The sequence below is a fragment of the Oncorhynchus nerka genome, unplaced genomic scaffold (genome assembly GCF_034236695.1).
Source record: "Oncorhynchus nerka isolate Pitt River unplaced genomic scaffold, Oner_Uvic_2.0 unplaced_scaffold_869, whole genome shotgun sequence".
NCBI lineage: Eukaryota > Metazoa > Chordata > Actinopteri > Salmoniformes > Salmonidae > Oncorhynchus > Oncorhynchus nerka.
In genome coordinates, this window is record NW_027040417.1 from 237,381 (window position 1) to 253,413 (window position 16,033).

Consider the following 16,033-nt stretch of genomic DNA (forward strand, 5'->3'; position numbering starts at 1 on the left):
CCACTTCCCCAGAGAATAGTTATGGTATTGATACCAACTTCCCCAGAGAATAGTTATGGTATTGATACCAACTTCCCCAGAGAATAGTTATGGTATTGATACCCACTTCCTCAGAGAATAGTTATGGTATTGATACCCACTTCCCCAGAGAATAGTTATGGTATTGATACCCACTTCCCCAGAGAATAGTTATGGTATTGATACCAACTTCCCCAGAGAATAGTTATGGTATTGATACCAACTTCCCCAGAGAATAGTTATGGTATTGATACCAACTTCCCCAGAGAATAGTTATGGTATTGATACCAACTTCCCCAGAGAATAGTTATGGTATTCATACCAACTTCCCCAGAGAATAGTTATGGTATTGATACCCACTACCCCAGAGAATAGTTATGGTATTGATACCCACTTCCCCAGAGAATAGTTATGGTATTGATACCAACTTCCCCAGAGAATAGTTATGGTATTGATACCCACTTCCCCAGAGAATAGTTATGGTATTGATACCAACTTCCCCAGAGAAGAGTTATGGTATTGATACCCACTTCCCCAGAGAATAGTTATGGTATTGATACCAACTTCCCTAGAGAATAGTTATGGTATTGATACCCACTTCCCCAGAGAATAGTTATGGTATTGATACCCACTTCCCCAGAGAATAGTTATGGTATTGATACCCACTTCCCCAGAGAATAGTTATGGTATTGATACCCACTTCCCCAGAGAATAGTTATGGTATTGATACCAACTTCCCCAGAGAATAGTTATGGTATTGATACCCACTTCCCCAGATAATAGTTATGGTATTGATACCAACTTCCCCAGAGAATAGTTATGGTATTGATACCAACTTCCCCAGAGAATAGTTATGGTATTGATACCAACTTCCCCAGAGAATAGTTATGGTATTAATACCCACTTCCCCAGAGAATAGTTATGGTATTGATACCCACTTCCTCAGAGAATAGTTATGGTATTGATACCCACTTCCCCAGAGAATAGTTATGGTATTGATACCCACTTCCCCAGGGAATAGTTATGGTATTGAAACCCACTTCCCCAGAGAATAGTTATGGTATTTATACCCACTTCCCCAGAGAATAGTTATGGTATTGATACCCACTTCCCCAGAGAATAGTTATGGTATTGATACCCACTTCCCCAGAGAATAGTTATGGTATTGATACCCACTTCCCCAGAGAATAGTTATGGTATTGATACCAACTTCCCCAGAGAATAGTTATGGTATTGATACCAACTTCCCCAGAGAATAGTTATGGTATTGATACCAACTTCCCCAGAGAATAGTTATGGTATTGATACCAACTTCCCCAGAGAATAGTTATGGTATTGATACCAACTTCCCCAGAGAATAGTTATGGTATTGATACCCACTACCCCAGAGAATAGTTATGGTATTGATACCCACTTCCCCAGAGAATAGTTATGGTATTGATACCAACTTCCCCAGAGAATAGTTATGGTATTGATACCCACTTCCCCAGAGAATAGTTATGGTATTGATACCAACTTCCCCAGAGAAGAGTTATGGTATTGATACCCACTTCCCCAGAGAATAGTTATGTATTGATACCAACTTCCCTAGATAATAGTTATGGTATTGATACCCACTTCCCCAGAGAATAGTTATGGTATTGATACCCACTTCCCCAGAGAATAGTTATGGTATTGATACCCACTTCCCCAGAGAATAGTTATGGTATTGATACCCACTTCCCCAGAGAATAGTTATGGTATTGATACCAACTTCCCCAGAGAATAGTTATGGTATTGATACCCACTTCCCCAGATAATAGTTATGGTATTGATACCAACTTCCCCAGAGAATAGTTATGGTATTGATACCAACTTCCCCAGAGAATAGTTATGGTATTGATACCAACTTCCCCAGAGAATAGTTATGGTATTAATACCCACTTCCCCAGAGAATAGTTATGGTATTGATACCCACTTCCTCAGAGAATAGTTATGGTATTGATACCCACTTCCCCAGAGAATAGTTATGGTATTGATACCCACTTCCCCAGGGAATAGTTATGGTATTGAAACCCACTTCCCCAGAGAATAGTTATGGTATTTATACCCACTTCCCCAGAGAATAGTTATGGTATTGATACCCACTTCCCCAGAGAATAGTTATGGTATTGATACCCACTTCCCCAGAGAATAGTTATGGTATTGATACCAACTTCCCCAGAGAATAGTTATGGTATTGATACCAACTTCCCCAGAGAATAGTTATGGTATTGATACCAACTTCCCCAGAGAATAGTTATGGTATTGATACCAACTTCCCCAGAGAATAGTTATGGTATTGATACCCACTACCCCAGAGAATAGTTATGGTATTGATACCCACTTCCCCAGATAATAGTTATGGTATTGATACCCACTTCCCCAGAGAATAGTTATGGTATTGATACCAACTTCCCCAGAGAATAGTTATGGTATTGATACCCACTTCCCCAGAGAATAGTTATGGTATTGATACCAACTTCCCAGAGAAGAGTTAAGGTATTGATACCCACTTCCCCAGAGAATAGTTATGGTATTGATACCAACTTCCCTAGAGAATAGTTATGGTATTGATACCCACTTCCCCAGAGAATAGTTATGGTATTGATACCCACTTCCCCAGAGAATAGTTATGGTATTGATACCAACTTCCCCAGAGAATAGTTATGGTATTGATACCCACTTCCCCAGAGAATAGTTATGGTATTGATACCCACTTCCCCAGAGAATAGTTATGGTATTGATACCCACTTCCCCAGAGAATAGTTATGGTATTGATACCAACTTCCCCAGAGAATAGTTATGGTATTGATACCCACTTCCCCAGATAATAGTTATGGTATTGATACCAACTTCCCCAGAGAATAGTTATGGTATTGATACCAACTTCCCCAGAGAATAGTTATGGTATTGATACCAACTTCCCCAGAGAATAGTTATGGTATTAATACCCACTTCCCCAGAGAATAGTTATGGTATTGATACCCACTTCCTCAGAGAATAGTTATGGTATTGATACCCACTTCCCCAGAGAATAGTTATGGTATTGATACCCACTTCCCCAGAGAATAGTTATGGTATTGAAACCCACTTCCCCAGAGAATAGTTATGGTAGTTATACCCACTTCCCCAGAGAATAGTTATGGTATTGATACCCACTTCCCCAGAGAATAGTTATGGTATTGATACCCACTTCCCCAGAGAATAGTTATGGTATTGATACCAACTTCCCCAGAGAATAGTTATGGTATTGATACCAACTTCCCCAGAGAATAGTTATGGTATTGATACCAACTTCCCCAGAGAATAGTTATGGTATTGATACCAACTTCCCCAGAGAATAGTTATGGTATTGATACCAACTTCCCCAGAGAATAGTTATGGTATTGATACCCACTACCCCAGAGAATAGTTATGGTATTGATACCCACTTCCCCAGATAATAGTTATGGTATTGATACCCACTTCCCCAGAGAATAGTTATGGTATTGATACCAACTTCCCCAGAGAATAGTTATGGTATTTATACCCACTTCCCCAGAGAATAGTTATGGTATTGATACCCACTTCCCCAGAGAATAGTTATGGTATTGATACCCACTTCCCCAGAGAATAGTTATGGTATTTGTGCCTTTTAATTGGTAATGGCACTTAATACCTTGTATTAGAACCAAAACTATAGTGTCTGTTAATGTTTTACTGGAGAATATGGGAGACCTCATGTCTTCCAGTGTTACGCCTCAAATATCACTGTTGTTGATAACAACAGTTATTCACATTTGTCTTCCTATTTCCACAAATTGTCACAAATGTTATTTGGCACTTAATATGCTCTTATTATAGTCATTTCTTTATTTAACCTTTTGAGATGGAAAACTGTTTTTCATTTTAGTTACTAATTTGAATGTGTTCTTTATGACAGAATGTTAGAATGTGTTCTTTATGACGGGGTGGCAGGGTAGCCTAGTGGTTAGAGCGTTGGACTAGTAACCGCAAGGTTGTGAGTTCAAACCCCTGGCTGACAAGGTACAAATCTGTCGTTCTTCCCCTGAACAGGCAGTTAACTCACTGTTCCCAGGCCGTCATTGAAAATAAGAATTTGTTCTTAACTGACTTGCCTGGTTAAATGTTAGAATGTGTTCTTTATCACATTATGTTAAAATGAGGGGATGTTTTAGTTATGAATATAAACTGGTAATAATCTAGTGGCCAATCTTCATTGTAAAAGGCCCAACATGTTTCTGATAAGATTTCAGTTTGACTTGGATGGATATTTGATGTGGTTGAAAAACTATCAGCTTTTATGATGCTGATAAAGAGGCACCTTAACAGACGGCCTCTAACTGAGCAGTGTAGTCTATAGGTTATACACTGAGTGGACTAGATATTACTCTAACTGAGCAGTGTAGCCTATAGGTTATACACTGAGTGGACTAGATATTACTCTAACTGAGCAGTGTAGTCTATAGGTTATACACTGAGTGGACTAGATATTACTCTAACTGAGCAGTGTAGTCTTTAGGTTATACACTGAGTGGACTAGATATTACTCTAACTGAGCTGTGTAGTCTATAGGTTATACACTGGATAAGAGCGTCTGCTAAATGACTTAAATGTAATGTAAATGTAATGTACACTGAGTGGACTAGATATTACTCTAACTGAGCAGTGTAGTCTATAGGTTATACACTGAGTGGACTAGATATTACTCTAACTGAGCAGTGTAGTCTATAGGTTATACACTGAGTGGACTAGATATTACTCTAACTGAGCAGTGTAGTCTATAGGTTATATACTGAGTGGACTAGATATTACTCTAACTGAGCAGTGTAGTCTATAGGTTATACACTGAGTGGACTAGAAATGAAGGACACCTTCCTAACATTGAGTTCCGCAGGGATGATGACCCATGTTGACTCCAATGCTTCCCACAGTTGTCAAGTTGGCTGGATGTCCTTTGGGTGGTGGAACATGAGTGTGAAAAACCCAGCAGCGTTGCAGTTCTTGACACAAACCCGTGCACCTGGTACCTACTACCATACCCCATTCAAAGGTACTTCAATATTTTGTCTTGCTCATTCACCCTCTCATGGCACACAGACACAATCCATGTCTCTATTGTCTCCAGGTTTAAAAATCCTCTTTTAACCTGTCTCGTCCCCTTCATCTACAAGTGACATCAATAAGATATTTTGATTTGATTTTGGCGCACTGCATTTTTAGCGTCCCACATATCCCAGAGAACCTTTCTCCTCCCTTTCATCTACAAGTGACAAATAAGGAATCAAAGCTTTCACCTGGATTCACCTGGTCAGTTTGTCATGGAAAGAAAGGTGTCCTTAATGTTTTATACATTCACGGTCCCCACCTGGGGACTGAGGGTTGTGAGAGAACCCCCACATCACTAGCTTCTCTTTATTCAACCTGCCATCTACCCACCTGGGGACTGAGGGTTATGAGAGAACCCCCACATCACTAGCTTCTCTTTATTCAACGTGCCATCTACCCACCTGTGGACTGAGGGTTATGAGAGAACCCCCACATCACTTGCTTCTCTTTATTCAACCTGCCATCTACCCACCTGGGGACTGAGGGTTATGAGAGAACCCCCACATCACTAGCTTCTCTTTATACAACCTGCCATCTACCCACCTGGGGACTGAGGGTTATGAGAGAACCCCCACATCACTAGCTTCTCTTTATTCAACCTGCCATCTACCCACCTGGGGACTGAGGGTTATGAGAGAACCCCACATCACTAGCTTCTCTTTATTCAACCTGCCATCTACCCACCTGGGGACTGAGGGTTATGAGAGAACCCCCACATCACTAGCTTCTCATTATTCAACCTGCCATCTACCCACCTGGGGACTGAGGGTTATGAGAGAACCCCACATCACTAGCTTCTCTTTATTCAACCTGCCATCTACCCACCTGGGGACTGAGGGTTATGAGAGAACCCCCACATCACTAGCTTCTCTTTATTCAACCTGCCATCTACCCACCTGGGGACTGAGGGTTATGAGAGAACCCCCACATCACTAGCTTCTCTTTATTCAACCTGCCATCTACCCACCTGGGGACTGAGGGTTATGAGAGAACCCCCACATCACTAGCTTCTCTTTATTCAACCTGCCATCTACCTACCTGGGGACTGAGGGTTATGAGAGAACCCCCACATCACTAACTTGTATGTTCTGCAGCCTTGTAAAGATAAGGAGGGGATGACTGGGAGGCTGGTTGCCATTTATTGTCATGAATCTTTCCCTGGAGGCAGTTCAGCAAAGAGGTCACTAGTTGGCACAGGCACAAAGTAAAAAAAACAGATTTTAATCCTAACCTCAATCCCAACCACACTGCTCATCCTTATCTTAAATTATAACCACAAAACAACATTATTTTCCACATCCAATTTTGACTTTGTTGCTGGCATATCTAGAGGAAATCTCGCAGTTCTACCTCATGTCAAGATTCATGACAAACCTGCGACTGGAAGAGGCAAAGTAAAATCAATAATCAAATTGTTTTCACAATTAACATGATTTTTCTTGTTTCAAGTATAGTAGTAGTTTTATTAGGAAAAGTACAATATATCCTTGTACAACTATGGAGCGTATGTCCATATATAATTGTACAATTTGTTATTCAACATAAAGACATACAACAAATGATCACATTGGTATTTTAACAGTGTTATTGTAAGAGTTTAAATGTTTAAACAGAGGATCCATCTAAAACAGTATAAAACAAGATGTGTGTCAGGATATTATTTACAGGGACACTGAGGAGTCATCATAAACCCTAAACCCTGGATAGAGGGGCTCAATGAATGTGGAGGTGAATGTGTTCAGGTGGGTCAGTGTGTCAGAGGAGGCTCTATAGAAGGACAGAGTGCCGGCTGGCCAGTTCAAAGCAATAAAGTAAATCTCAAAGCCCCCTCTTCTTACCTGCCTAACCAATACCTATCTAACTTAGCACCACCTGCTGCCCTAACCAAGATACAGGGGGTGGTCCGCCCAGGTCTTACCTTGTGTGCTTAGACAGTGAATACTACGGGTATATGTATACCCGCGGGCCTCTTGCCTAAGCACTCCCCCTTCCCCCTGGGAGCAAATGAAACAATAATACAAACTTCACAACAAAACCGGAGAAAAAAAACTAACTCATTAAAGAAGCAAAGTGTTACGGATACAGTTATCCTGTGTGTGTGTATCCTGTGTGTGTGTGTATCCTGTGTGTGTTTCTTTTCTCTCCTTCTCCCCTCACAGGTGAAAATCATCACTCCCCAATCAGTCAACAATCAATCATCAATCAGAAGACACACCTCCTCCTATTTCCTACCCTATCACAGTTCCTTCCCATGGTTTAAAAACCCCATCATTTGTTTGCTCTGGAGCAATCTCTAGCTCAATCTCTCTGTAAATGCCATGTTTGTAGGTCTCTGTGTTTCACTCTCGCTTTGTGTCTTAACCTCTCTTTTGTTTAAGCACCTCCATAGCACTTTGTCATCAGCTGTGAGTATTGTTTTTGGTTATGGTGTTTGTTTGCTGGTGGGAAAAGGGGAAACCAAGACCAGTCGCCCATGGGCATACACTACCCGTAGGTGAACTTTGTTAAATACACTAGTTAGAACTGGGCGGACCACCAACTGTATTTTTGGTTAGTTACTTAGCTGTTGTTAAAGTAGGCTAGTCTAGCTTAGGGGTGTTTTTGAATACTTATTGTTTCTTTCCTTGGGTCCAGCTCAGCCCCTTTTCCTGCTCCCCCCCATTACCGTGTGTTTATAAATAAACCTAGAGTTTGACGGTAGATTTCTGTTGTCGTGGTTATTTCGTTCACACTTTTACTTTGTCACAATAATAGTTTGCATGAGTTATGTTACGGGTCTCATTACCATCCCCCCCTAGACTGTCGGGCCAAAAGGGATTCGTAACACAAAGCAAGAAACACAGAACCGCACCAAAGCTGCTATCAACAACAACATAGTACCAACTCTGTTAGCAACAACCAACATGATATAACCCTCAGCCATTAGCCTCCTCTCAGCAAAGAACTTTCTCTCAGCAATGATCTTTCTCTCAGCAATGTGTGTCTTTGTCCAGTGTGTGGGTTATTATTTCAGGGACACTGAGGAGTCAACATCATCAACCCAAAACCCTGGATAGAGGGGCTCAGTGAATGTGGAGGTGAATGTGATCAGGTGGGTCAGTGTGTAAGAGGAGGCTCTATAGAAGGACAGAGTGCCGGCTGGCCAGTCCAGATACACTCCTACTCTGTGGGAGCTGGAGGGGACGTCTATGGTAGTGGGTTTATTATTGTGCCAGGCAATGTAATTGTTGTCAGAGCAGAACAGACTCCAGGACTTGTCATTGTATCCAAGCCAGCAGTCATCACCCCTTCCTCTGCTGTTGATTCCTTTATATGTCACTCCTATATCAGCCCCTCTCCCACTCCACTCTACCTCCCAGTAACAGCGCCCAGTCAGACCCTCTCTACACAGCACCTGTTCCCAGTCCTTAAATCTCTCTGGGTGATCAGGATACGGCTGCTTCTCTCTCCTCCGTGTCACCTTTCTGTTCTCCTCAGACAGAGAGAGGCGTCTGTTTACTGTGTTTAGGTCCAGTGTGAGATCACAGACATCTGATGGATGAAACCAGACACAATATTAGAAATCATCATCATTCACATTAGAATGTTAACTCACTTTTCACTAATTAATTTAATGTAGATGTTTCTAGGTATCAAAAGGAGAAGTTAAGGTAACTTGAGACTTGTTGAATGAACATATGTTAAACTGTATGGTAATATAAAACACACTTATTCCCATTAATTGCACACACACACACACACACACACACACACACACACACACACACACACACACTGTCAAAGCAACTCTTTGTAAACTTTGGTGTCCCTGATTTCTGCTTCTGTAGAACTACAGCTGATATTTAATATGACCAAGTCAGTAATGATGGTGGTCTTTGACTGAACTTGAATTAAGACTTATTCTTAGTCATATTCTTCACAGCAGTCAACACTCACATTTTCTAAGTCCAGGTTTCATTCTGTTCTCTCCACCATGTTCCACACTGTAGCGGTAAGCAGAAGAACAGACATTCATTGAGGGATACACCTGAACTCACACACACACACACACAATCACACACACACACATACACACACAAACGTTGTCCAAGAGGTGGTCAGAATGTTTGTCTTAACTAGCCTGATAAGTCCAACATGTCTGATATGAACATTGACATAAACCCTCTACATACTTGAGTTTCTCCAGTCTGCAGTGTGGATCCTCCAGTCCAGCAGAGAGCAGTCTGACTCCTGAGTCTCCTGGGTGATTGTAGCTCAGGTCCAGCTCTCTCAGGTGTGAGGGGTTTGACCTCAGAGCAGAGACCAGAGAAGCACAGCCTTCCTCTGTGACTAGACAGCCTGACAGCCTGTAAAGAGTCAAATCATTTTAAAATCACACTGATATTCTTTGGTGGTGAAAATAGTGGCAGTATATTTATCTATCTATTTAGACAGTGAGGTATCAGATTTAGATTGTATTGAGTATACAGTCCACACCATATCTATTTAGACAGTGAGGTATCAGATTTAGATTGTATTGAGTATACAGTCCACACCATATCTATTTAGACAGTGAGGTATCAGATTTAGATTGTATTGAGTATACAGTCCACACCATATCTATTTAGACAGTGAGGTATCAGATTTAGATTGTATTGAGTATACAGTCCACACCATATCTATTTAGACAGTGAGGAATCAGATATAGATTGTATTGAGTATACAGTCCACACCATATCTATTTAGACAGTGAAGTATCAGATTTAGATTGTATTGAGTATACAGTCCACACCATATCTATTTAGACAGTGAGGTATCAGATTTAGATTGTATTGAGTAAACAGTCCACACCATATCTATTTAGACAGTGAGGTATCAGATTTAGATTGTATTGAGTAAACAGTCCACACCATATCTATTTAGACAGTGAGGTATCAGATTTAGATTGTATTGAGTATACAGTCCACACCATATCTATTTAGACAGTGAGGTATCAGATTTAGATTGTATTGAGTATACAGTCCACACCATATCTATTTAGACAGTGAGGTATCAGATTTAGATTGTATTGAGTATACAGTCCACACCATATCTATTTTAACAGTGAAGCTAACATTTTAAATGTGGCTCTATACTCCAACATTTTGGATTTCAGATCAAATGTTTCATGTGAGGTGACAGTTTATAATGTCACCTTTTATTTGAGGGTGTTTTAATACGTACAGTGTAAGTCAGAAGTTTACATACACCTTAGCCAAATACTTTTAAACTCAATTTTTACAATTCCTGACATTTAATCCTAGTTAAAATTCCCTGTCTTAGGTCAGTTAGGATCACCACTTTATTTTAAGAATGTGAAATGTCAGAATAATAGTAGAGAAAATTATTTCTTTCAGCTTTTATTTCTTTCATCACATTCCCAGTGGGTCAGAAGTTTACATACTCAATTAGTATTTGGTAGCATTGCCTTTAAATTGTTTAACTTGGGTCAAATGTTTCAGGTAGCCTTCCACAAGCTTCCCACAATAAGTTGGGTGAATTTTGGCCCATTCCTCCTGACAGAGCTGGTGTAACTGAGTCAAGTTTGTAGGTCTCCTTGCTCACACATGCTTTTTCAGTTCTGCCCTCAAATTTTCTGTGGGATTGAGGTCAGGGCTTTGTGATGGCCACTCCAATACCTTGACTTTGTTGTCCTTAAGCCATTTTGCCACAACTTTGGACGTATGCTTGGGGTCATTGTCCAAAACATGCTAACCTCTCACCATTACCAATTACAGAGACTACAACAAAACATGCTAACCTCTCACCATTACCAATAACAGAGGCTACAACAAAACATACTAACCTCTCACCATTACCAATAACAGAGGCTACAACAAAACATGCTAACCTCTCACCATTACCAATAAGAGGCTACAACAAAACATACTAACCTCTCACAATTACCAATAACAGAGGCTACAACAAAACATGCTAACCTCTCACCATTACCAATAACAGAGACTACAACAAAACATGCTAACCTCTCACCATTACCAATAACAGAGGCTACAACAAAACATGCTAACCTCTCACCATTACCAATAACAGAGGCTACAACAAAACATACTAACCTCTCACAATTACCAATAACAGAGGCTACAACAAAACATGCTAACCTCTCACCATTACCAATAACAGAGGCTACAACAAAACATGGTAACCTCTCACCATTACCAATAACAGACTACAACAAAACATGCTAACCTCTCACCATTACCAATAACAGAGGCTACAACAAAACATGCTAACCTCTCACCATTACCAATAACAGAGGCTACAACAAAACATACTAACCTCTCACAATTACCAATAACAGAGGCTACAACAAAACATGCTAACCTCTCACCATTACCAATAACAGAGACTACAACAAAACATGCTAACCTCTCACCATTACCAATAACAGAGACTACAACAAAACATACTAACCTCTCACCATTACCAATAACAGAGGCTACAACAAAACATGCTAACCTCTCACCATTACCAATAACAGAGGCTACAACAAAACATGCTAACCTCTCACCATTACCAATAACAGAGACTACAACAAAACATGCTAACCTCTCACCATAACCAATAACAGAGGCTACAACAAAACATGATAACCTCTCACCATTACCAATACCAGAGACGACAACAAAACATACTAACCTCTCACCATTACCAATAACAGAGGCTACAACAAAACACGCTAACCTCTCACCATCACCAATAACAGAGGGGGTTTGTACCTCTGTAACTTTCTCATTCATTCATTATTGTTCATAATCATGGTAACATCCACATGAATGTAGAAGTGTTCAGAAACATCTTCTATTCTTACTGACAATACAAGTGAAGTGACTCCAAAATGACAGGACATTATTCACCATCCAGTTTTTATTAGGAAAAACATCCAAAACACAACCAAGACAAACTGCTAATTAATTCAACAAGTTAGTAGAATCACAAGCTTGATGTAATCACTGCAGGCTTGGAATATGGGACCAAATACTAAACGTATGACTACTTTAATACACTATAAGTGAAAATAAACGAATAATTACGACTTTGGGAGAACTACATACATAAAGTGCTTTCATATCTGATAATACTGACCTCAGAGTCTCCAGTTTACAGTGGGGATTCCCCAGTCCAGCAGAGAGCAGCTTCACTCCTGAATCCTTCAGGTCATTGTTACTCAGATCCAGCTCTCTCAGGTGTGAGGGGTTTGACTCCAGAGCTGAGACCAGAGAAGCACAGCCTTCCTCTGTGACTCCACAGCCTGACAGCCTGACAAAGAGATCATCATGACTTCACAAACACACTGTTAATTTAACACCAGTAGTGTAGAAGGACAATGGCAGATGCATTTGGTTAATTATCCAAAACAACATATAGATTCATCTTCCGTTTCCTAGAATTGTATGGTCATATTGTTATACTAATGTGAAAATCAATGAATTTATTCAATATGTTTTTCAATGTAATATTATATACATATTATAATACATATTTTTCTCTAAACTGAATATTTCTTCCTGATGATTAGTTCTGATATGTCATTTTATTTACTCACAGAGCAGCTCTGGAGGCTTTGACCACTGGCAGCAGCCTCAGAAGACCTTCCTCTGATCTGGAGTATTTCTTCAGGTCAAACACATCCAGCTCCTTTTCTGAAGTCAGCAACACAAAGACCAGAGCTGACCACTGTGCAGGTGACAGGTTGGGTTTTGAGAGACTTCCTGAGCTCAGGTAGCTTTGGATCTCCTCCACTAGAGAATGGTCATTCAGTTCATTCAGACAGTGGAACAGATTGATGCTCCTCTCTGGAGAGGATCCTCCCTGATCTTCTCCTTGATGTACTTGACTGTGTCTTCATGGCTCTGTGAGCTGCTTCTTGTCTTTGTCAGTAGACCTCGTAAGTGCTTCTGATTGGACTCCAGTGAGAGGCCCAGAAGGAAGCGGAGGAAAAGGTCCAGGTTTCCGTCTCACTTTGTAAGGCTTTATCCACAGCACTCTTGTAGACAGTAACTTTACGCCTTTGTTTTCCTCACAGAAAGTTCCTGGACGTTGTTTGCAGTTTGTCCATTAGATTCTCATTGTTGTTGATGAATGAGAGGAACACATATACAGAAGCCAGAAACTCCTGAATGCCCAGATGAACAAAGCAGTACACCTTGTCCTGGTACAGCCCACATTCCTCTTTAAAGAGCTGTGTGCACAATCCTGAGTACACTGAGGCTTCATTGACATCAATGCCAGCTTCATTCAGGTCTTCTTCATAGAAAATCAGATTGCCATTCACAAGCTGTTGAAAAGCCAGTTTTCCCAGTGACAGAATGCTCTCTTTATTCCAGTGTGGACCTGTCTCTTCTTTCCCAAGATACTTTTCATTCTTCTGTTTGGTATAAAACTCCACAAGGTGTGTGTACATCTCAGTCAGAGTCTTGGGCATCTCTTCTCTCTTATGTTTCAGCATGTGTTCAAGGACTGTTGCAGAAATCCAACAGAAGACTGGAATGTGGCACATGATGTGGAGGCTCCTTGATGTCTTTATGTGTGAGATGATTCTGCTGGCCAGATCCTCATCACTGAATCTCTTCCTGAAGTATTCCTCCTTCTGTGGGTCATTGAACCCTCGTACCTCTGTCACCTGGTCAACACACACTGAAGGGATCTTATTGGCTGCTGCAGGTCGGGTAGTTATCCAGAGGAGAGCAGAGGGAAGCAGATTTCCCTTGATGAGATTTGTCAGCAGAACATCCACTGAGGTTGACTCTGTGACGTCCCAACAGATCTTGTTCTTCTGGAAGTCTAGGGGCAGTCGGCACTCATCCAGACCATCAAAGATGAACAGAACTTTGTACTTGTTGTAGTTGGAGATTCTTGATTGTTTGGTTTCCATTGAGAAGTGATTAAGAAGTTCAATGAAAGTGTGTTTGTCCTCTTTCATCAAATTCAGCTCCCGAAAAGGGAATGAAAATACAAATTGGACATCCTGATTTGCTTTTCCTTCAGCCCAGTCCAGAATGAACTTCTGCACAGAGACTGTTTTTCCAATGCCAGCGACTCCTTTGTCAGCACAGTTCTGATAGGTTTGTCTTGTCCAGTTAAGGGTTTGAAGATGTCGTTACATTTGATTGCAGTCTCTGGTCTTGCTTGTTTCCTGGTTGTTGTCTCAATCTGTTTCAGCTCATGTTCATTATTGACCTCTCCTGTTCCACCCTCTGTGATGTAGAGCTCTGTGTAGATCTTATTGAGAAGTGTTGGGTTTCCTTGTTTAGCGATCCCCTCAAATACACATTGAAACTTCTTCTTTAGATTAGATTTGAGTTCACGTTGGCAAATCACAGCAAGCTCATCTGAATGAAGAAATAACACAGAGGATATTAATATTACGTCTGTTTTAATATACAGTATTGAAGGACTATTATAAAGTTTTATATAATAATTTATTATCTTAACTGACTGTATAAATGTATGAATGTTTTCATAATGCATTACAGACTGGTGTGACTGATTATATTATTATTGGTATTATTGATGGTATTATTAATGTCTCTCTCTAAATTAATCACCAAAACACATCCCTGCTGCTACTTGATGAGGTCACTAGGTGTTGTGTTAAGGCTGCTACAATATCATTGAGTTACACAGCTACTTTAGCTGTACTTTAGCTACAGCTTTTAAATGTTATAAAACATCATTCAACATGAGGCAGACAGATCTTACATTTCTCCAGTGTGTCAGCAAGCTCCTTCTGGTTCATTTTCCTCAGGATGTGCAGTGTGATCTTCAGAGCCCCCTCTCTGGCACTGCTCTCCTGCTGCTCATCTTCAGGGTCCACCACTTCCTTATCCTGCTTCTGACTCTCAAAGCCTTCTGGGAGTTCTGGACTAAGGATCCTCTTGAACATCTTCAGCTCGTTCTTCACAAATGTCATAATTTTTACTTCAAGCATCTGAAATAAATAAAGTAAATTATTTAAGCAAGAGACTAAATGCTTTCTCATTAACACATTAATGAATGATTGACAGATCAACTTTACTTGAGGTAAACAAAAACAAATGTACATAACAGGACCACATACACTGAATATGGAGGCCAGGTCTGTTTGATGACTCTGGGAAGACTGACCACTGAGAATCTCTGACTCTGATCTCTCCTGTTGGTTTCTGTGGACAAAACATGAGATTACATCTCCTCATCCAGGGAGTACACACACACACACACACACACACACACACACACAGACACACACACACACACACACACACACACACACACACACACACACACACACACACACACACACATACACACAGGGAGGGTTGTGTTGTGTTATGTTGTGTTTGTTTAATATTGTTTTAGGACTATGAAAATGGACAAAATGATTAGCCTATGGATTATGAAAACAACAACAATAAATGGGAAAATGGGGAGAGGAGAAATGACTAGAGACAGTGTTGTTTAACTCACTGACCAGGACCCATGAGTTCTTCTTACCTTTGTTCAGTAGAAAAGTCTCCCTCTCTAAAGTATAGGAGGTTCCATAGACTTGTCGCTCTTCATGGACACACAGCTGGGTACAGGGAGGCTGGTCTCTCCTGCTGGATTGGACTTCAACACAACAGAGACAAACATTACAAATCTAATCTATTCTGAACTCAGATGGGGCAACATAAGAAGAGTTTCATTCCAAACGCAATATCTCACTTTTCGGAAATGTTCGTAAATGAGCTTTTATTGATTAAAGGAATTAGGAAAGAGATTGGTGTGTTTTATCACTATCTAATCATGGCATGGGTTGTTCACTATCTAATCATGGCATGGGGTTGTTCACTATCTAATCATGGGGTTGTTCACTATCTAATCATGG

General features: G+C 40.5%; 2 protein-coding genes across 2 annotated transcripts; both read right to left on the reverse strand.

Moving 5' to 3' along the window:
- Positions 1-6,575: 6,575 nt before the first annotated feature.
- LOC135570972 (stonustoxin subunit beta-like) lies at positions 6,576-9,490 on the reverse strand. Its single transcript, XM_065016795.1, has 3 exons — positions 9,321-9,490; positions 9,085-9,131; positions 6,576-8,679 (listed from the first exon to the last, which is right to left on the reverse strand). The coding sequence occupies exons 2-3, from the start codon at positions 9,104-9,106 to the stop codon at positions 8,153-8,155; spliced, it is 549 nt and encodes a 182-aa protein (XP_064872867.1). The 5' UTR covers positions 9,107-9,131; positions 9,321-9,490; the 3' UTR covers positions 6,576-8,152.
- Positions 9,491-13,222: 3,732 nt separating this feature from the next.
- LOC135570970 (NACHT, LRR and PYD domains-containing protein 3-like) lies at positions 13,223-15,370 on the reverse strand. Its single transcript, XM_065016793.1, has 3 exons — positions 15,245-15,370; positions 14,887-15,115; positions 13,223-14,516 (listed from the first exon to the last, which is right to left on the reverse strand). Exons 2-3 carry the CDS (start codon positions 15,113-15,115, stop codon positions 14,113-14,115), a joined length of 633 nt encoding a protein of 210 aa, XP_064872865.1. The 5' UTR covers positions 15,245-15,370; the 3' UTR covers positions 13,223-14,112.
- Positions 15,371-16,033: the final 663 nt, after the last annotated feature.

What these genes read in the sequence shown, in the direction of transcription:
- LOC135570972 (XM_065016795.1), bottom strand. Translation starts at nt 9,106, where the DNA reads ATGAAACCTGGACTTAGAAAAT. An exon ending in GAAACCTGGACTTAGAAAAT is followed by an intron (nt 8,680 to 9,084) that starts GTGAGTGTTGAC and finishes TTCATCCATCAG; the next exon opens with ATGTCTGTGATCTCACACTG.
- LOC135570970 (XM_065016793.1), bottom strand. Translation starts at nt 15,115, where the DNA reads ATGCTTGAAGTAAAAATTATGACATTTGTGAAGAACGAGCTGAAGATG. An exon ending in TGCTGACACACTGGAGAAAT is followed by an intron (nt 14,517 to 14,886) that starts GTAAGATCTGTC and finishes TTCTTCATTCAG; the next exon opens with ATGAGCTTGCTGTGATTTGC.